Source organism: Thermobia domestica, chromosome 1 (genome assembly GCF_964235325.1).
Source record: "Thermobia domestica chromosome 1, izTheDome1.hap1.1, whole genome shotgun sequence".
NCBI lineage: Eukaryota > Metazoa > Arthropoda > Insecta > Zygentoma > Lepismatidae > Thermobia > Thermobia domestica.
The window spans coordinates 9,661,867-9,685,419 of NC_137454.1; the positions used below are offsets into that span (position 1 = coordinate 9,661,867).

A 23,553-nucleotide genomic window follows, 5' to 3' on the forward strand; every position below is an offset into this window, starting at 1 on the left:
CACTTGTTAAATATAGCATCATTTACGTCCTTTTTTTCCATCAAACGCATTTGTGGCGTTTGCCATGCTTCTTTAGCCTCCTGGTAACATTTCAATTCAATATCGGAATAAAATGCTGCATATTACATTGTTTTATGTATTTAAAAAGGAAAAGAAAAAAAAGAAAAGATAGAAACACTACTTAAATTTTTAACATCGTTTTTCTCCAACTGCATGTTTCAGACTTACGCCCTTATTGCATCAAACTCCTCAATTGTAATACATGGAGTTGACAACTGTGCAGAGTTTCAGCTATCCGCCACCTGTGGCGCTAGTTGTAGTTAAACATAAATGGCGACTCGTTTGGAAAACTGGTTTCGCGAAGAAATCCGCTCAGTTCTTCGATTTCTGTGGGCGAAACATGTAATCGCTGCTGAAATTCACCGACAGCAGGTAGAAGTTTACGGAGAGACTGTAATGTTTCATCAACATATCGCAGAATGGTGTCAAAAGTTTGCGGCTCGTAGAGAAAACGTCAGAGGGGATACGGACAAAATCTCGCGGCCGAAACATCGCCGCCCGAAATCTCGCCGCCCAAAACCTCGTGGGACAAAATCTCGCCAGGCCAAAACCTCGCGTTGCCAAAACCTCGCCGCGAATGAAACTTTTCTTTAAAATTTATCCAATGAGTTTCTTAATATGCAATTCCACATTACAAATAATAATAATAATAATAATAATAATAATAATAATAATAATAATAATAATAATAATAATAATAATAATAATAATAAGAAGAAGAAGAAGAAGAAGAAGAAGATACAAAAACATCGTGTGCTTGGGCTTTCTCGGGTTATTCTCGTTTCCTCCCACTTTCTTTATTCGATCATTTCCTTCATCCTGGTCATCTACGTCTCCTTTAACCTACAGGACATAATCAAGGGACGTCGTAAAAACTCATATATTATTTCATACTTTCATAAATATTATTAGATTTTTGTTGAAATTTTAAGTTTTTGGATGCTCCAAAGTTCACGAAACTAACCCCGTTAGTTGTCATTGCTTTCCTTATGCAGACTTTCTTTCCCTATAACCAGTTTAAAAACATCCTGACGCCCTATCTTCACATTGAAATCCTCTAATACAGAAATAGAATTTTCATATGGTATCGCGAGACTTGGTCAAATACCCGTGATACTTTTTCTGAAACAGCGTCTTTTATACCGTCATCCTTATCATCTGTTGGAACATTTACATTTTGGTCAGGCGAGATTTTGGGTATGGCGATATTTTGGGGCGCGAGGTTTTGGCCCGCGAGGTTTTGGCCAGGGGAGGTTTTGGCCCGCGAGGTTTTGGGCGGCGAGGTTTTGGCCAGGCGGGGTTTTGGCCCGGCGAGATTTTGGCCCGCGAGGTTTTGGGCGGCGAGGTTTTGGGTCGCGAGGTTTTAGGAGGCGAGGTTTTGGTCCGCGAGGTTGTCGCCGCGAGGTTCTGGCCGCGAGATTTTGTACCCAAACCCGTCAGAGACGAGGAGCGCAGTGTCCGACCCAGCACTCGTTTCCAATGTGTCAACTTGGAACTTTATATTAAGTGCTGAATTTGTAACACCGTTAAGAAACGGAGAATTGCGCAGCTCTCGAAGTGAACCTATATTTTTATAAACAGAAACACAGCAACTTAATTCATATTGTAGTCAAATAATGCCCGGATCAAGTTCCATTCTTTACAATATATATAAAAACGAATACTAACTACCTACCATTCTTTCAATGAAAAAGAAGACGACGTAGCAAAAGAATTTTTTGGTCCAATGCTATGAAATAACAAGCACATGTGTCATTTATGAACTCCTTACCCTACAGTTCGAAACAACAGGACAGAAGAAAGAGTACTATGAGAGTTGAGTATTTTCACTGGTTTCCTAATTTCCGGAAAGTAAGCTGACAGCCCATTAAGGTTCTTCTATTCCATACCCATATGCTGTAAAATGTCGAGATGCAAACTGCCTCTTTGTGGTGAATTCTCCGACTAGTACTTTAATATTATAATATAGTATAATATAATAGACTTAATCTAGCTGGGGACTTCGCCTCCAAACCAACTTTCCCCATATGCTCTGCCTACGGCCCTGCAGCTCTCATATCCCTAACACATCACTAATCGTAAGGGATTTCGATATATATATATATATATATATATTCATATTATTGTAACGATTGCAACCCCCACTCTTTTCCTTCCTGCTTTTTTCTTCCTTTCTAAGTGAAATATTTAAAAAAGTCGTTTAAACACGTCTTTAATTATTTCAAATTAAAAGCCTAAATAACAATTTTCACGTCTCTAACCTTAAGGTTCCAGATGTGTCCATCTTATTTTAGCCGTTGCAACCCTCCCGCCTCCCCCCTCTCTTTTTTCTTTCTTATAGGGGAAGTCTAAATACCAAATTTCATGTTTTTAAGCTTAAAGGATTTCGAGATATGGTCATCCTGTTACAACAAATGTAACCCCACCATTTTTTTCCCTTCTAGAGAAAATATCAAAAAACGCTCAAAGACATGTCTAATTATTTTTAATAGAAAGCCCATACACCAAACTTAATGTCTCTAACCTTCAGAAATTCCCAGACATGGACATTTTAAAGTAATAATTCCCACTCTCATTTCCCCCTTCCCCGTTGAATTTCTAGAAATCTTTTCTTAGTGATACGTTACGTCACAAATCCTCTGTACTGTCAAAATTTCAAGTTTCTAACTTAAGCAGTTCGACCACGGGTGTTATATTTGGGGCAAAGTCATGAATTTAGAGGACAGACCGTATTATCTAAACTTCACGAACTTGCTACAATTTCTCTATGATTTTACCTACTTTCTCATGAGTTTTTGCTCAACATTTCACTGTAAACACTGCACACTGTAGTTAAGAAATGCTTCAGGCTGGTGTTTTCAGTTATCTTTGAATCACAGCAAAATATACATGACCTCAAAAAAACAACTAATAACTATGTTCCATCAAAAAGATATTCTCGTAACTATCCCATATGGTTCACTAGAAATATAATTAAACTTGTGAAAAGTAAGAAATACCACCATAAAAAATGGAAATGTGGATGAGTTTTTTCAGAATATTATCACGAAAAATTTTGTAGTATTAGAGCTTGCCTTAATAGAGAAATCAACGAAGCTTATAAAAACTATGTACAAGACTGTGAACAAAATATACTAGAAAATCCAAAAGCTTTCTGGTCGTATGTAAAAAACAAAACTAGAAAATCAGATCATAACACTCTTCGATTTAAAAACAATATTTTAAAAGATAACTTAGAAATTGCAAATACTTTTAAACAGCACTTTCAAAAATCGTCAGCAACTTATCACCTACCTATGACATACAAAATACTTCAAATCTTGAAACTTCTGAAATAATTGACAACCTAAATTTTCACCCCATACAACTTACCGAAGTAGAAAATGCAATTAAAAATCTCAAGCCTCGAAGCTCCCCTGGCCCGGACGATGTACCTTCATATGTAATAAAAGGATGCGCTGAAATCCTAAAATATCAACTACTAGCTATATTTAATAAAGCGCTATCGTCATCCCTGTTCCCATCTAAATGGAAAATTTTGATTATTTTACCAATACCAAAAAGCAACTGCGACAACCATGACGTTCAAAATTATCGGCCCATTGCTTTAATATCTGCCCCAGTTAAGATATTTGAATCTATCGTTTATCAAAGAATTTTTAACCATATTAATCCTTTAATATCCTCATATCAGCATTATTTTCTGCCGAAGAGATCTACAACAACTAATCTCGTTGAATTCATACACTTCATTGCGGAGCAAATGGACAGTAGAAATCAAGTCGATGCAATATATACGGATTTCAGTAAAGCTTTTGATACGCTAGATCATGATATTTTATTGAACAAGCTTATTTCATTCAACTTCACTCTCAAAGCTAGACAATTCCTAATGCCATACCTCTTTCATCGCAGACAACATATAATTTATAAAAATATAACAACTGCAAGTTTCATTGCAACGTCAGGGATCCCTCAGGGCTCAAACCTTGGTCCATTATTATTCTTATTTTTTATAAATGATCTCCCAAATGTGCTACCAAATTGTACTAAATTATTATTTGCTGATGATGTAAAACTCTATCGAAGAATTTCCCAGCCCTCCGATGCTCTCGCACTACAAGAAGATCTAAGCGCACTACATACTTGGTGTATATCGAACGAAGTTAATCTTAACATTAAAAAATGTAACGTTATTACATTCACTAAGAAAACTAATAATCTAAAATTTAATTACAGTATAAACAACACTCCTGTACAAAGAGTGGACACTGTAACTGATTTAGGGGTCACTATTAGCTCCAACTTTTCCTTCAACAAGCATATCAATCGCATTGTTAGTGAAGCATACAGAAACCTCGGCTTCGTAATCAGAGTTGGCTTTAACTTTTCAAACACTAATGTTCTTAAAACCCTGTTCAATAGTTACGTTAGATCCAAACTTGAATACTCTTCAATTATATGCCATCCCAATAGTTAGAAAAACAAAGCACGTCTTGAAGCGATTCAATCTCGTTTTGTGAGGTACTTAACTTATAAGGAAACCGGACTATATCCAAAATTCGAAAAATATACCGACCTCCTTCGTAAGCATGATATCTCATCTCTCGAAGATAGACGTACCACCCAACTTTTGATTTTTTTAAATGAAATTATTGCAAAATAATATAGACTCTGAGCATTTACTATCCCAGTTAGAATTACATGTTCCAGGTAAAGGCACGCGCCCTAGAAATGTTACTTTTCATTTACCTACAGCTAGAACAAATACGCTATACATGTCACCTATTACGAGAATGTGTTATATTTTTAACTCCTATGCTGGAAGTCATCCTGAACTTGACATATTTACCATAAATGACCATTCTCTAAGAAATATTGTGCAATCTTATTTAAGATTCATTAATTAAAATGGCCATATCTATAAATGTGTATCTGTAATTATGTAATTGTGTATCTGTAATTGTGTATGCTCTAACTATACACAAACTGACTAGGTCACCATCATTAGGTAATATACCTGTTGTGATCTATATGTAACCAGAAATAAATAAATAAAATAGCAAGAAATCGATTGGTAACAACTGAATCATCTTACATTGTAGAGTATATTGATTTTAAATTACCTGTGCATGATTCCCATCAAAAGGACGTGAATAATCCAGAGGAACATGTTGATATTTTCGTCCATCATATGCCATCTGATGCTGAAGATATGGACGACCACCGATGGGAAGAAAACAAACAACAGCGTGATGACACCCCATGCATTATAGCCATGCGTCAAGTACGATGCCACAAGAATCACGTCTGGAACAAACAAAATATTACGGTATATTTATTCTGTTATTACCTGTACATTAATGTGTAATTACGATAGAACAAAAAAAAAAAAAAAAGAAAAAAAGAAAGTATCATCAGGACAAATAAGCTATACATAATACACTTATGGAGATAAGAGATAAAACAAGTCGAGAAATTCAAATACTTTGGGGTTCTCATTAACAAAAACGGATAGATAAAAGAAAAACTGAACCGCAGAATATCAAATACAGCCAAACTATATGGCGCCATTAACCCTTAACTAGTCGCATGAAAAAAGTTACACAATTAGTCGCGCGCGTTCCGCAAAATAATTAGGAAGTAAAACTCATGTAATATTTAGTCTTTTTATTTATATTTAATTTTTGGTTGAAATATTTGTTTTAATAGGTGTCTAAATTTATTTTACACCATTGATTACATAAACTAATATGATAATACGTTACATATAATTACTCACATGATGAAGAAAATATTTTTCCACATAACAAGAATAAATGTATAATCTATAAGACCTGACAAGGAATATACTTTTTACCTAATTTGAAACGTTCATATACAGGATGTTTTCACTTATCGGCTTACGCATCATACAAACCTACATATCTTCATGTACTTCTGTTCTATCTTGATGAGCACATACTTTGCAATATGTGACAGTTTCTTTATGTACACCGTACACAAATTTTTAACACTCGACACAAGATTATTTCGTCTTCCTATACTCTTTCTTTGTGCAGAAAGCACAACATTCCGAATTTGGAACTGGATCAGCCAAAATAAGTGTATCATCTGGTATTCCTGCATACTTTCGAATATTTGATTTTAATTCTCTCGGCAGATGCAGACTTACTCTTACCTTCTTTTCACGTTACCCTCGGTGTTGGAATGGAAAATTAAGTAGCTGTTTATAGTGGTAATATTCATAAAAGCAAAGAACACAGCTAGTTCTAGATACAGAGCATGTAGCTTTTATTTGGTCAAGCGTATCTACACCTTCTTTTGTGATATTCTAAAAATTAACATTTCTGCTTTTTGGCTTCTCTGGAAAATTCATCAATATCATCCGAAAAGTGCATGGAGGAGATGAGAGTAACCACTCAATTTTTACTTCGTACATACGAAAGAAGAGTTATATTTTCAACGTAACCAAACAAACTACTACAATCCTCACGTCGCTTGTCTTCAAGAAATATTGCAGTGATTTCTCTTTTATTCTTCCGCACAGTCGCAACTAGGGATAGTCCACGTCTTCGTAGTTCGGCAGCCAGTGTCATGGAACTAAACAAGTTGTAAGTAGTGACATTTTTTTCTGCTCCAGTTATAGATTCTACTAGTCTAAATACATTTGATGGAGTCTATTATCCGTCTGAAATGGTCCATCGGGTTGATGGCACACATATACTTCCATGTTGAGAGCATAAAATACTCTTGCATCGCACAAAGCAAATATTTTTATTCCATACTTAGCTGGTTTTGACTTCATATAGACGCAGAAACTGCATCATCCCCGGAAGGGTTCAAGCATTTCATTAATCGTGGTATATTCCCCCACGAAATAGCACTTTCTGCAGTACAAGTTGGATTCCTGAAACATATCTCGAAGTGGCGCAGACTTGTCGAACTTCCTTCTCTTGTATCTGTCAACTTTATTATCGAAACAAAGAGCTTGTAAGAGGAATCTCAGCTTTCTAAGAGACATTGTTGCTGGGAAGAATTCAATTCTAGTCCCATCTTTGGCGTAGAGATCATCTAGATTTTCATGAGATGATTTCAAAACCCCTACAAGGTATAGAAGACCCAGTAATAAGGCATTTACTTCTGCTAGATTAGTAATTTAGGCATCCCTTTCTCCACTATAAACGTCCCTATGTGTTTCAATCTACTAATTTGTAAATTCAACGATTCTCTCCAGCGTATCGGTACTACAGAATAAACTTCAAATCGGGTGTTTCTGCTTCTTTCGCATGTCCTTTGACTCCTAGCAAATGGAGCAAGCAATTGGATTCTAAGGATTCACCGTATGAGCCCATCATATATTCACTATAGGTATAGACTGTATATCATTTTGTGAAACTGTCCTTCCCTAGCATGTACATTCCCCGTGCAGTATACTATTTGAGGGTGGTTCCATATGATCTGCTTGCGGCAACATGTCACCTTCATGTGCTGATTCTATGGTCGCAGTCTTCAATCACGTCTTCTTCATCGCCATTTTCTATATTTGAAACATGTAAATTGCCGTCTTTACTCGAAATTTCTAATAACATGTTTCTAATTCTTTCCACAGCACGTTCATGATCGTCCATTTTGGAGAGAAAAAGAATGTTTCGTCTATGTATTTATTTTCAGAGCGCACAATATACACATAAACTGCTTACAAGTTCAATTGCTTACAAATGAATTTCAACTGGAAATATATTTTTGTAAAAGAAATTAAATTTGCTCCGCAAAGTGTAACATTCAAAAATAAATAAAAAGAAATACTCACTAATGGCTTGGGCAACGACTGAAATGTGTATTGTTGTATAATCATGGATCTTTAAAAGCCAGCTAGACGGAAGTTCAAAAGCATCCGATTGAAAATAAGAAAAATGTTAAAATAGTCCGCGTGCGACTAATTAAGAGTTAACAGGAGATTCTTATGGAATAAAGAAATAAGCGAGGAAACAAAAATAGCAGTTTATCTATTAGTCCCTACATTTATTTATGGGTGTGAGCCATGAGCACTGAGACAGAAACAAGAATTACAAGCAGTAGAATTGAAATTTTTAGGAAGAGTTGCAGGAGAAACAAAGAAGAATAGTAGTAGGAATCAAACCATCAGGTAAACATTAAAATTTCAACCAATGCATTTGCATATTGAACAAGCTACGGCATATCAGGATGAAAAAGTTTCCGAAACAAAGGTGGAAGGCAAGATCAGGAAGGTTACCGAAGAAAAGACCACGGGGACGGCCAAAACAAACTTGGAAAAGTGTCATAGAAAATACTTCCAACAGACACGACATTCCGAAGAAAAAAGTGAAAAATCTGGCGCAGGACAGAGCAAGTGGCGAGCTTCTTGGAGAATCTCGACACCCAAGTGGTAGAAGAGGACTGCATTAAGTAAGTATTACAATAGAAGAGTCGGAACGTGTAGGGAAATAAATTTATACTCTAGTGTAGTGAACATAAAAAGTAACGAGCTTACTATTCAGCTGATTGATATTTCATTTTACTTAAGGTAACTCGAATTCCTGAAAACAACTTGTCCTTAATAAAAACAAAACCACCAATATGAGCTGCCAATCTTCCATTACAAAACAGAACAACACACAAATTTAGTTCGCCATGTTACAATGCGCTGCTCAACCATTGGATTGGAGATCAGAACCAGAAGAGTTGTTTGGGGACTGTTCGACCCTTCTAAGTCCGTTCTTCTTATTTTCCTGTTTTAATTGTCTTTTTCTATTTTTAATCTTCGTGACCAGGTTCCAAAGGAAAGTCGAAAGCTTAAGATGTGAAAGCTGTTTTCAGGAATAATAGTCACCTGTAATAAAATAGAGTGATTGTAAGAATTCCTGATCGTCTTCGTATTTTATCTGCAATTGATATTTTAATAGCTTGTATTTATGACTTCACTTAATGAGGTAATAGGATGTATATTGATAATAAAATTTAAAATTGTACTTCGCTACGTTTCCATCACGAATTGTCATGCGTGGTTCTTTATTTAGAAATTAGGCTGGTTCTACAACTACATATTTTTATCATGTTCCCTCATTGCACTGAGTTGCTGCTATTAAAATTTCTTGCCAAAAACCTTTCTTCTACGCAAGAAAAAGATGACAAGAATTCATTAAAATGTAGTGTCGAATCGCCGTTTTACCAATTAGATTCTTCCAACAAAAAAAAAGCTTGGATGCATACGTAAGTTCTACACTGTATTCCAATCAAATCGAATTATTTCAGCTGGAGAGGAATAACAGGAAAAGTAAAATTACTAAATAAAAACATGAGGACATTGTCTGGGTTCGCAACTTGTACTATCGTTTCTTTCAGGTGGAACGGATCATAATTACTGGGCAAAGTTGCCACACTTTACCATTAATTTTCAGTTCCCAATAGGAGAGCGTTGACCGTATTACGGCGGTTCGGATTCCACCTTAAACTGTAGAACCATGTCTCATGTAGCACTGGTGCTGAAAACTGACGCTAAATTCTAACAATTAATTAACAACAACGAATTTTTCGCATAAATTTTAAACTGCAATCCAACTCTCCCAAGTCTAAATTTGATCTGCAACTTTAGTTTCAGTGCAAATCCTTCTATTTGATTAATTGATTGATTTCCGCGACACGATAAGAATTATAGCCTACAAAAGTAGTACATTAAAAATTCACAACGAAACTTGTAAGGAAAACTAAATCAAAATGTAAGATCTACAAATGAAGAGAATAAACCAAAAACAATAAAAAATAAAAGAGGTCGCGAAAAGGATAAACGAATAAATAACAAAATACGAAATATATAACGACGATATAACTAAAGAAAAAAAGTAAAAATAAAACAGAGAAAATGTGTATGTTAGTCGAATCACTGCTTCCAAAATTTCTTGTCGAAAACCATTCTTGTCTTCTTTTCACATGTCCATTACGCTTGAATAAGATGGAAATTAATTACTAAAACATAGCATCTAATTGTCGTTTTACCATTTGGATGCTTGTTTCACCATTTGGATGTTTAAACGCCTAACTAAAAATTTAACTTTTACTGTATTTATGTCCCTTGTCAATAGGAAGGTTATATACAGTTTAAAGTGGGATTTGAATGAGTGTAGTACGTTCGATGTCTTCCCACCGGGAATCGAATTTATAAGAAAAAATCTAAAAGAGAAAAATTCCTCAAAGCATGCTGACCATTCCAACTGCACGAAGATGAAAATATGGTCATTAAACACAGCATTATCTTCTAAAATCTGATTAAGATCTTGAGATAGTCCTACACGTTCTCTGAGTCTGAGTACACCGAATACTCTGTGGAACAACACAATTTTCAGAGTGCTAGTACTAAACAGGAATGGATGCAATGTGTAAGCGTGTTAGGATCACTTCATCTCGGCGACTAGTACGGTCCTACGTTTGTCAATTGTTTAAAAGAGGTTTAACTGAGGGGAGCTTATTTCCGTTGGTTTGGTTACACTCCGCATGCCAGTGCGTTGGCACTCTCGTTTTCTCTCATTTGGGGCGTTCAGAAGACAAAGGAATTAAGTCCAAGTTGTGAGGAAAAGAGACAAAGTTTGAACGATATGTTTAAGTACATGAAAACGTTAACACTATTTTTCAAATTATAGGAGTTATTTATAATATCTAGACATGAATCTCTTCAGCTGTGAAATGAGCTTCAGATAGACAGATTTGAAAGATGAAATATGTGTAAAATAAAAAAATAAATAAATAGATAAAATAAACTATCTTGTGCACTGAACGCGTCATATAGTTTCGATGCTGAAATGGATGCCAAGCTTCAACAAATAATAACAACACATTTTCCATATAAATCCAACATTGCGATCCACGTTCATACTGAATCCCCAGCTTTAAGAGCCTATCTGGTTTGCCATAAGGACCAGACTGTCTTATGCGATCAGGTTAAAAGTCACGTTACGTGCTAAATCGAGTCTGAGATTCCAAATCCAGATGTGAGATATTTCAAGCACGTACGGTAACTTCCGCAGGGTAACCTCCCTGGGTTATTCGAAGAAGATGCATATATTTTATCATTATTATTTATTTTAATCAAACAACTTGAGTTTTGACAACGTTCTACCCACATGTACCTTGCGTGTTATACATCGTTTTTTTAAGTTCTGTATTATGTCTTTGCAATAAGCTTTCAATTAGCTATTTCCTTATTATAGTTTTTGAGATATGCGGAATCACTACTTCATAGAACTTTTTAATGACTATGACAAAACTAGTTTATTTTTTGTTCCATTTTGTAGGTGTATGAATACTTTTTGCGCTAACTGTATATTGTTTGATGTAATTATCTTTAGACAATAAGCAGGAAAGGACGAAACACAGAAGAGTCTCCATTCAACCATCCTACTGTAGAGACAAAAGGCCCTCCAACCACCCACACCTTATTTCCTTGTTATTTTCACAAGTGGAAGTAACAATGCCAGACAAATATAGATGTCGTTAAAATATAGGAGTTTATAGGAAGAGACGTAAATATATAGGAAAAATAGGAAATACAGGAGCATTGGAAAGCCTGTATTCAAGTTTCGTCCTTTTTTTAACTATGTTCCATCTATTTTAGGACAAGCTCTTTCCAGAATATAGAATCCACATAGTATCTTCTAAATTTAAGCTGAATTTTAGCCATCTCCCTCGTTTGGTTTTTCTGATAAGTGCAGGAATTATTAATTTTTCATTGATTTTCCATTTCTTGATTACATTCCATCCATTTTAGGACAATTTGCTTTTGGAATATACAATCTACATAGTCTCTTCTTAAATTATTATTTAAATACATTTTTTAAATAAAGTTATAGTTTTATAAAGTTTTTTAAAGCTATTGTTCAAAGCCTTTGTATTTTATTAAGCCTTCTCCAAAATGAATGCAAATGAATTGTGCTGCCATCTTTGGAGTTCTTTTAAACTATATGTTTGTGGACGTTTATATGTTTGTGGCCAATCCTTTCGACAATGAGATCTCGGAAACTACAGGCTCTAGAAAGATGACGTTTTCACTGATCGATTGCAAATTTTGCACAGATTGTCCAGTTCTAATTGAATATTTAAAAAACATGGCCATTATTCCTTTATTACATTTTACGGGTACACTGGAAGTGTTGAAATTAAAAAAAAAAAGTAAAGCATTATATCCTACGCATTATACATTCCAACACCACATTGTTGTATATACGAGTTGAATATGTCTCAGGCGTTTGTTTTCTGGCCAGATAATAAAGGAAAAGGAAGGATAACCATTACTCCAGTCTAAGATGAATCTCCATTTTTGGAGTGTTTTGCCCAATGAACACCATATATAACTGACATTATAATTAATTATGTATGTAACGTATTTGCTTATTACATACTGCATACAAGAAAGAAAACACTGGTCATACATAACTTAGAAACTCCAACCGGAAGTAGGCTTAAATTTTGCAAATGGTGAAAGATATTGAGAAAAAATAATCGGAAAAATCTCCCCTTTGTGATAATCCTTGCCGATTTTTATTTCTTTATGAAGATATCTTTCACTTGTGCCTGTAAAGGGACATGTATAGATGTTGTGAGAAATGAAAAGGAGATTTATGCTCATATGCGAATGATGCGTTGTGGAGAGAGCGCAGGTTCAGCTAGTATTAATAAAAAAATTTTGTAGAATTATATTTTGGTCTAGGAATTAATTCGTGCGGGTGGACAAGAGATGGCGCAACGAACGGAGCGTCCCACAGTTCCGTGTATCCACACATGTGTTGCAAATCCCTGTCATCGCGTATCGTTCGTAGTATAGGGCAGTGGATTAAAGCGTCAACAACACCAGTTTGTAGTTAAGTGAACATGGCGCAATTTGTGCCTGATAAAGTGTTTTTGCGGGGTGTCCTGCTGCATTACTTTAACATGCAGAAAAGTGCGACTGAAAGTCATCGTATTTTGGTGGAAGTGTATGGTGACCATGCTCTAGCTGAGCGAATGTGTCAGAAGTGGTTTGCACGGTTTAGAAGTGGTGATTTCGGCTTGGCAGACCAAGAGCGAGCTGGACAGCCAAAAAAATTTCAAGACGAAGAATTGACAGCATTGCTCGAGCAGGATTCGTGTCAAACGCAGGAACAACTTGCAGCAGCATTAGGCGTTGATCAAACAACAGTCTCCAAACGCTTGAAAGCCATGGGAATGATTCAAAAGATGTCACATTGGGTTCCACATGAATTGAAAGACAGAGACGTTGAAAGACGAAAAACCATTTGCGAATTGCTGCTTCAACGACAGAGCAGAAAGGGGTTTCTGCATCGAATTATTACGGGTGATGAGAAGTGGATCCATTACGAGAACCCTAAACGAAAAAAGGCCTGGGTGAAACCAGGTGAACCAGGTCCATCACAACCAAAACGAGATATTCACTGCGCAAAGGTTATGCTGTGCATATGGTGGGATATGAAAGGTGTGGTGTACTATGAGCTGCTGCAACCGGGTGAAACTATGAATGGAGAACGTTATCGACGACAATTAATGCGTTTGAAGCAAGCTCTGGCCAGAACACGACCAGAATGGGAGAACAGACAAGATAAACTTATTGTTCAACATGATAACGCTCGCCCACATGTCGCAAAACCGGTCAAAACCTATTTAGAAAATGTCGGATGGGAAGTTTTACCCCACCCGCCGTATTCACCAGACGTTGCTCCTTCGGACTACTACTTGTTCGACTGCATGAACAACGATTTGATTGGACAGCGGTTTACTTCTTCAGAAGATATCGAAACATGGGTCTCTGACTGGATCGCTTCCAAGGATGAGGACTTCTTTCGCCACGGAATCCGTACATTGCCTGACAGATGGGCGAAAGTGGTGGCTAGCGATGGACAATATTTTTCTTAAGGTATTTATGTATTTTGTGTTTGTACTACAGCTTCAATGTGTGTGCGTATTAATTCCTAGACCAAATATTTATTTTTATAACAATTAAATTATTATCCTTGATTGCCTAACGATTTTCATGAACTGAAAGAGCTAAAGTCTTGTAAAAATGTAATAACAATACCAAAAGGGAAGTGATGTAAGTTCATTTACTTATTAGAGCTAAAGGCTTTGAATTTGTATGGAAAATTCAGGGTTTGTACGCAGGGGTCAGAACCTGGCAACTTTTCAGAGTATCTGTCCCATATATAGTTATGGAATAATTGTTCACAGCAAGTGAAGTGGTAAATTTTACAAGCCTAGGCAGTGCCCGCCCATCTGAAAAGCAACTGTGCATGTGATCTTTTTCGAAGAGGAATTCGTTGACTACTTTTCCAATACCAACGTGGTAGCTTTTTTTCGTTTTCCATGCTGAAAATTGCCAAAAAGCTCAACGTCATCTGCAGCATTGTGCTATGAATATAGGTTTTAATGGCGTTTAGTTCACTAAATGCTCACTTAGGTGCTATTCTCGTCGCAACACTTATCTATGAAAGTAATCTAAGAATAAAACTTTAGCTAATTAATTCTAGGTTGAAATTTCACGCAATCTTTTCCTTTATTACTGTCCATTAAAGTTGTTGCAGCAAAGAGGGGATAAATGTTTCGAGTAGATTTTACAGTCTACAGTTCCTTTCTTTTAAGACTGAAGTAGTGTCCATTTTAGACATTTAGGAAAAAGTGTGAAATCATATAAAAACCTACAAAGAGGAATTACGAAACTTAAATGGGCCCCCTTCTGCCGCGAGCCTCTCCAACCGCGCTCATGTTAATTACGCCACGTTCAGGGTGCATGATGCAGTTTTCTTTTTAGGAATATTTTCTAAGGCAGTAAGAGTTTTTCACTGTTGTGTGAACTGAGTTGTATTGGGTAGAAATGTCTGATAAAGAAGACAATATACTCAAACACAAGTCATCTTTTTCGAAGTTCTAATGGAAAATGAATCAAATTGTATTAAATATGTTACGTTTTTGAAGAGAAAAAGAGCAAAAAAGTTATTACACATTCTCATAATGGTGTCATTGGGATGAGTATTTATATCTTACAAATAGTCATGTTTACGGCATGGCTTATTAGATGAAGAGTTAGTGAACAGAATTTCTACGTTGATGTTCCTGAGATCAAGTCTCGTCCACTTTTGTTACTTCTTTCTTTTAGCTACACTTAGTTTATGCATTCCAGATCTTCAACCTTGAAGCAAACACAATAACAGCTAGTGAATTAAATGTAGCTACAAAGTTGAATGTAGTATTGCTTTCAAAGTTGTATATTGTAAGCTAATCAAAAGCATGTATTAACGTGTCATATTTGAAAATAATGTCAGCTACAATTAATTCACTGGCTGATACTATATTTGATACAAGTTTGAAGATCTGAATGCATAAACTAAGTGTAACTAAAAGAAAAAAGTAACAAGAATTGACGAAATTCGAACCTAGGACCACCAGGGAAGGAATACCGTTCACTAAATACTCTGACAAGCCACAACGTGAACATAGCCATTTGTAAGTTATAAATTTGTAACTTACATATATTAGAGTAAAAATGGGATTTTTATTACCGTCCGACTGTCGTCGTTGTGCACACATTCAGCATGATATGACGTAAGGAAATGAGCGTGGCTAAAAGAAAAAGTCAATAAGAATGGTCCGGATTCGAACCTAAGACCATCCAAGTAGAAATCCCTTACATTAAATTAGAGATGCAAAAAAGCCGGCTTTTTTGAAAAAAAAAAAAAAAAAAAAAAAACGAGAATTTTGGAAATTTTGGCTTTTTTCATTTTCATGATTTTTCTATCCAAATAGCTTTCTTATAGTATATTCTATAGTTAGATAAGAATTCCATGACCTAAATGCCATATTTAGCTCTGTAATTCACCATCAAGATGGATGGAGCACATGTTTTACGAATTAAAGTTAACATGAAGAATGTAGTATTTGAGGGCAATTTTACAGTCTATTTAACTTTATTTTAACTTTTGAGTTATCGACATTTTTTTCCTTCTCTAGATCATTTTAGTTTGTCATCCGTGTTTCATTTCTAAGAGCTTAGTACTCTAGCTTCTAGCACAAAAGTTAAACTTACGTTTTTCTATATATCCGTCAAAGCATACGTTTTTCAATATGTCCGTCAAACCGTACTTCCACATTTCTGTTATACTGTACTTGTGCAATGATTTAGCAATAATTTTCCGGATACAACCTTGAATACCAATTTATACAAATAATCAGTAGCGGATTTAGAAAAGTACTTTGGGACGGGTTTCTCTGATTGTTTCGTTTTCTAAAAAGTCCTAATTTTATTTCAGAGGTGCTTGAAGTTTATGAGTACAGACATAACTAATATTTCGTTTGTTTATATGTTTAGCAATAATCTTCCGGATACAACCTTGAAGATCATTTTATACTGAGTATCAGTGGCGAATTTAGAAAAGTATTTTGGGAGGGGTTTTCTTACTACTAATGTTTAGTTTTTCTAAACATTCGTTATTTATTTTTTTTCGGGAGCTCAAAGTTTATGAGAAAAGGCATAACTAATAGATATTTCGTTCGTTTTAGACATTCCTCAACTTTGGGGAACAGGCTTCAGTCCGAAAGACCGACTCCCTAACCTTCGCAAAACCGTCACTGCTGGTAATTAGTAATAATAACGATGTAAAAACAATAAGAAAGAAAGCCGACCAACTCCTACACTCCTAGTCGGCCAGTACACGCACTATTTCTACATTCACAGATGAAATGAAGGAAAGCTTTGTCAGAATGGTCGAATGCTGGGTTGAATCCCGGACTTCCCGATAGAAGCGCAAAAGCCAACCACTCAGTCATGTTTGTTGTGCAATTGTATTTAGCTTAACTTAAATATATTCCGTAGTCCTTTTTTGGGGGGTGGAGTTCCGTAATGATATGTTGAATCCCTCTTGTTAAAAATTCAGAAAACTTGAGGACTGGGTAAACCGTGATGGGGTCAAGGGCGCCCATGTTGTGGTTTCCAAGGCGGGGCAAGTATAAGCGACGTTTCAAAAATAGTTTCAAATTTTGCTGTAACTAATGTAAAAATTCTATTGGATTTTCGATATTCTGAAGTACATTGTCCTCTAGGGGGGCCGAGCACCCCATGCCCCCCTGATGGTGGTTATAAAAAAACTTAACTGTAGAATTTCAAGAATATACAGAACCAAAAGTTACAGATGTGCAGCCTTTAATTGTATCATATAAATCTAAGTATTTCTCTTATGTTTTATTTTGTTTCAAAAAGAGGGTATGGAATATTTTGAAGTAAAAATACTACATACAATTTTGCTAGTTATTTGTATATTTTTTTAAAAGAAGTTTTTACTTTTAGGGTTGGCTCGTTTACACCAGCTGTTTTTTTTTATTGGTTTAAACCAAAAAAATAAAAAGAACAAAAATGCGAATTGTGTGAACTTCATGGTGACGTTTCCACATGTCAAATCATCCGCATTAGTCTTATTTCCTTTTCACCTTTTAATCAAGGTGTCCCATGTTCAATTCTCGGTCGAACCATAACCCTTCGTTCATGTGTAAACCAAGTAGCGGTTCGGATGTCACTTTAAGGGAAAGTCTTCTCCTTGATAACCTCGGCATTACGTAAGGATGTTAAGCCTAAACATACGAAACGAAACCAAATTATATATTTCTGTATGCCTGTTGTTTTATAAAGAAGCCAAGGTTGCTTAAATATATTGATTGAAATCGGTAAAATTTATCGATTGCCTACGTAGCTTCCAACATTAGCTTGGATTGGACTTTCAATGATATCTACATACTAAATTTGTAATTTAATACTTCAGTTTTAGCGTACTGATTATAATACGTTGACCTTTAAATTTTACATGGAAAGCAATAAAAGGATTTTCCCGTTATTGTTTTACATTTAAAATAATGACGGGATTTTCCCGATGGCTAGGGCGGGAGTTTCTCAATTTAAGAAATTTACTGACCGGACTTCTTTAAGCTTATGGGACCTCTTCCAGCATAACCCCGTTATTGGATAATAACACCAAGGCGAAACAAACTTATTTCTGTGAATATGTAATATAAATACATAAAGCAAAATATCTAAATAAAAAAAACTGGTTTAAACCCCAAAAAAGCCTGGTTTAAACTGCCCCCAAAAAACAGATTTTTGTCATTTTCAGAAACAACCATGGTTCTTGCCAACTCTGCTTACTTTTGTATATAGGAGGTTAACATTTTTTTTATTATATACATTGGTTATTCCTTTGGAATTCATAATGTAAAAATGTTGAAGTAAAATTCTTTATCTTAATCTTAAAATATCTTTTCGAAATTCATGGTTTATTTTCGAGGTTTTATATTATTATCGGCATCAACCACTAATTAAATGACTTTTTGTGTTATAGAGAAGCTAAACAAAGTCTGCTTTATCAATTTAAAGCAGAATTTTGAAAAAAGCCCAAAATTTCCCGAGCAAAAAAGCGAAGCAGAAAAAACCGAGTTTTTTTTCCAAAAAAGCCGGTTTTTTTCCGAGCCCTTGCATCTCTACATTAAATATTCATATAACAGACAGAGACGCAAAGTATTTGGCACTATTTCATCATATAGTTCTATCAAATATAACTTAATGAACACAATAAAAATAAATTTTACTGACTTAAAAAGTGTTCCTGATCAAGGGGAAGTTCATTATACACCCTATAACTAAGCTACAACAGGTCTGCGTCCCATCTGAACGGCGCATCCATCGAATCAACGTTTGAATATCCCATTCTAGTAGGTAAAGGAAAAGTATGTGACAGGCTACGTAGAGTTCTCCGTGGCTGAGTGGATAAAGTCATGGATCGATAACTAAAAGGTTCGTGGTTCGAAACCCGGTTCGGAAGCTAAAGATTTTTTAAATTCTTAATTCTCCAGGTCTTAAGATCTTTCTCTCCCTTCGTAATCATCTGATGCTCTAAAAAGAATTCTCAATCTTAATTCAACAACTGCCTACTGTGATCTTCGCAGTTCGGAACCTTTCCTTCTTCTGTTTCCCAAAGTCACAATTTTCATCATAATGCAGATGCTGTCCGATCATTTTTTCTCCAATTCTAAACTTGTATATGTAAATCATTCCTTTCTGCCTCCATATCTGAATATATATCTCTCTCAATGTCGTCGATGAACTGTTACGGCTTGGGACCAAACTTTCGACTCTTGAAACCAAATCTAAGCGCTCTAGCAATGTGCTATCGTAACCACATAGGTTTGTTGTTGAAAGCAGCGTCATTTTAGATTTTGCCTGAGTTCGAGGGAAGGGGGCGGGGGAGACGGAGATTCTCCGCGGACATAATAGTTTCATTTTTTTACTAGTAAAAAAATAAAATGAAGTCTTTAAGTTTTCCGTCCCACAATTATGCAGGGTGGATAAAGGAGGCGGTGACGATAAGCAATGAAGGAAATGGTGGAATGGAAAAGTGGGAGGACCCACGCTCACTGTGGTTGTCCACCACAAAGTTTACTTGGCGGGAGCTGGGATCGAACTTTTTTTTATTATTATATTACTATATATTTGATCAAACAATATGTATTTCTCAAGCTGAAGGGAGGGGGCAATTACACCCTTCTGTCCTGCCCAAAGGACGCCAACTAAAACATTTTCTTATAATTACTGACAAGAAATGAAAACACTCATTTCTGTCAGTAACTTTTTAGAGCTCTGCACTCGCATTACAGACTTTGTGAGGCATAAAATATACTGCAATGATTAACAATTTTCATAGAATTCACAAGGAGCATCTTCCTAGGTTGATGTGATATGCAGCCTTTTAAGAAGGGAAAGAATGCAAATAAGGGTGTTTACGAAGCTATGGGAACATTTTGTGACGTTTTGTTTTAGAAAGGCATTTTAGAACAAACGAATGAAAGAAACTGTTTTAGAGCGATAAACCTTGTAAACTGGTTCCTGGTTTTTTCCCCGTCTGAATGGTAAGTGTACATTACGTCACACACCGCCTTAGACAAGGAGAGGTGGAGGAGGGGAGTGAGTTGAGTTGAATACCTAAAGTAACTAGTCGATGAGAAATGTATTTCGGAATGCATAAGCACACGGGGCAAGAGTTTCTTCCTAAGTTGAACTTAAACTTTTTGTAACATTTTCTATGCTTCGAACTGTACGATATGCTAATTTTCCAGCAGGTTTACAATAGTCCGTGGAATCAAATAAAATAATAATAATAAAAAATTCACTTTTCTTGGTTTACATTCTGCTCTTATTTTCGTGGCGCATTCCAAAATAACTGCCATATACATGGAAAATAATGTGTCTAAAACGATTATTCATGCGATGGCCACTACAAGGAAAAACTTTCAGTATAACGTTCCACAATTACTTTACGCTCTGCTTTACACTAACAGAGACACATGATTAAGGCAAATGAAGAATAGAACCAGTAGAATGAGAATGTGGGATAAAACAGGAATAATCTGAGAAAACCCGTTGTCTATCACAAAATGACTTGGCACAAGATCGAACTAGGAACCCTATACACCACAGGTCAACGATCTACCACTGAGCCACCCCCTCTTCTACTAACTACAAGAAAGAATTGTACCTAATCCACGTCAGAGCAGAGTAAAGATGGTAGGGCCGCGCAGTAATCGCGAGGATGCGTTTGTAAGGAGCACGCAAGAAGAGACGGTGAGTATGTAGAAAAACTATTATCCAAGCGAAAAACACACACGAGTCTATGCTAGGTAGCTACTACAAACAAGAATTGTACTTATTCCGAGTCAGAACAGGGCGAAGCTCTTGGGCTTATGTGTCAGTTTTGCGGTACGCTAGTAGGCAGCAGGCATGAAGCGACGGTGGGTATGCGCACCAATTATTAGCAAGCAGTGGCGGCTCCGAAATACAACATTTTCAGGAAAATAAACAGAAACAGACTAAGTATGAGAGTACAAAAAAAGGTAATAAAGGTCATCAGTGTAGAGTTATAAATTAGGCAGGAATACGAAGTTAAAATCTAGACAACATCAGTTAGCGTATTGATGCGATATTAGGTAAACAAGCAATAGAGCATAATATGGCAGCATTTTAAACCCACTGTCTTACTAACAGGGTTGGCAAAAAAACAGGGTTTTTATTGAAAAAAAAATAAAATAAAAACAGGTTTTTTGGTTTAAATAATTTGCTCTATGTATTTATATCACATATGGACAGAAATAAGCTTATTTCACCTTGGTGTTAGTATGCAACAACCGGGTTATGCTGGAAGGGGTCACATAAACTTAAAGCGTAATCGAAACCGCTTCTCGGCTTACATCCAAGAGAAATTGTCCTCCATTTGAACTCGAAACCGGGACTAATTAGCCACAAATGCGATACGTCTGCTGACTCACTCACGAAGGACTTCTGATAAAAATACGTTGACTGATCTTTACATATTTGTTAATATAATCGTCAAGAGTCATTAGGACAAAAAGATACACAATTGCACAAGTGGAACCATTATACAGAATTACATATGGACAATTTCAAAGTACTACAGAGTACAAAAGAACTAATTTAGTCTAAGTCAGTTTACTACGACTTTTATTAGTCCAAGTTAAAGAAATATAACGACTTACGTTGCATATTAGTAAGAAAAGTGAATAAGGATACGAATTATTTGAGTCCACTTTGGCCCTGACCCATTTATACATAAATAGTTACCAAAGATTCTTGCCTCAATAATTCCCTCTCATGGGGTTTGTAAGACACCCCTCGCAAAAAAAAGTACGGCATTTCGATGTATTTTATCAATAGTAAACATTATTAAAACGAAAGAATGTTTAGAATTTTCCTTTGGTTGCATAACAATAATAAGCTATAAAAAAATACAAAAGAAACATCCATATAGTGACATAAAAAAAGTTGCTTTTGTAATATAATCTCTTTGAGTAAAGAATGGGGAATTTAGGTCTGAATATAGTACGAATAATATGTGGGAGTGAAACGTGATAACCCACAAATATGTGTTCATCACAATTTTACGAATAGTTACACTTTTACGAACATTTTTCGTTTTTTGATTTAAACCATTTTTTTTTTTTTTTTTTTTTGAAAAATCCAGCTGGTTTAAACCAGCCAACCCTGCTTACAAACATTGGACGTGCATAATGACGTAATGGAGGGAAATACAGAAATGCAGAGCAAAAATTAATAAGAGTGGTGAAAAGGGACAAAATTTTGAATGTATCTCATCTTATGAGGAGATGAGGCTGAATTTGTAAAACGCAAGCAAGAAATATGTTACTTGATTTCACAATAGAATTTTGCATGTAAACAAAATATATCGAGATCTTACCTCTTACATGCATAATAAGCTAGAAATACGAAATAAAAAGTGTGCTCTTTATCACGTAGTGATCATAAGAAACACAAGATAACGGGAAACGCTATATGAAGACAGCGTACAAACTGATAGCAGAACTCTCGCAAACTTAGGGCACACACAAAGAATGTGTTTTATGCCATATAAAGTGTTTTCTCACTATTCTTGTTGACCATACCCACCGTCTGTTCCCTACGGATACACCTGCTCGTGCCCCCTGCCCTCTTAAATACCATTCGTGGTTTTCAGTGGTCATCTAGCAAAAATTTATAAATTCATGTTGTATGCTCTACATTTTTTATGCTACTTGTGCACACGGTGAAGTTATAGTCAGTCTTCTTAGTCAATCTGCATCATTAATGCAACTTTGCCCTCAAGAAACATTTTCTAAGGCAGTTTGAGTGCACTTCCTAATGAATATACGTACCCCATTGTGAGGTAAAGAACTACAGGAAAGAAGTGTAATTTTTGATATCCCACAGGGACATTTATTTAATAGGGGGATCCGTCCTTAAACGCCACTCTAAAAGATTATTTACATAATATTGCAGTTGGGTGTTGTTTATAGTGCTGCTTGAAAACGCAACAGAGTAAGGAGTCATTGCTTCGTTATTTGTGAAAAATGCACAGTTTGCAACATTTAACAGTGAAGGTACTAATTTTGAGCAGTAATACAATACAAATGCATACGTACCTAGTAAAGAGCAAAGAAATCATGAACATAAGAAATATTTGTGATACAGTTAAGACTGAATGATCGAAATGAAAAAGGAGTAATTCTAGGGAAGGTATATTAAAATAACATCATATAAATAGTACTAGAACATTGAAAACAAGTTCATGTGGGTGTAGTCCGCGGCCGCCATCTGCAAAAGATTAGTTCTATTATTCAAGCGTAAAACACCTGTGCTACTTCGCCATCTCAAGCAGCAGCTAGATCGTACCTGAGTGTTGTACTTATGTATGTGATTTCCGCAGTGTTTCAACGCGTACGACATATACAAAATAACTCTCGTGACAAAAACACATTACTGTAAATACTCAGAATTATCACCAGGCATATTTCCCATGGCCCTTGTAATAATTTACACTAGTAATACGGTACTAATCCTGGAAATATAAAATACGGCTTCCCTAAACATTGAGCAGAAATATTCCG

At 35.8% G+C, this 23,553-nt stretch overlaps 1 protein-coding gene across 1 annotated transcript in view; it reads right to left on the reverse strand.

Annotated features, from left to right (window-relative positions):
• The window catches only part of LOC145683192 (uncharacterized), an 80,376-nt gene that overhangs the window by 48,322 nt on the left and 8,501 nt on the right, over positions 1 to 23,553 (reverse strand). The window contains exon 2 of the mRNA XM_081754556.1: positions 5,187 to 5,370. Coding sequence (XP_081610682.1) covers positions 5,187 to 5,370 — 184 coding nt within the window. The remainder of the gene's footprint in view (positions 1 to 5,186; positions 5,371 to 23,553) is intronic.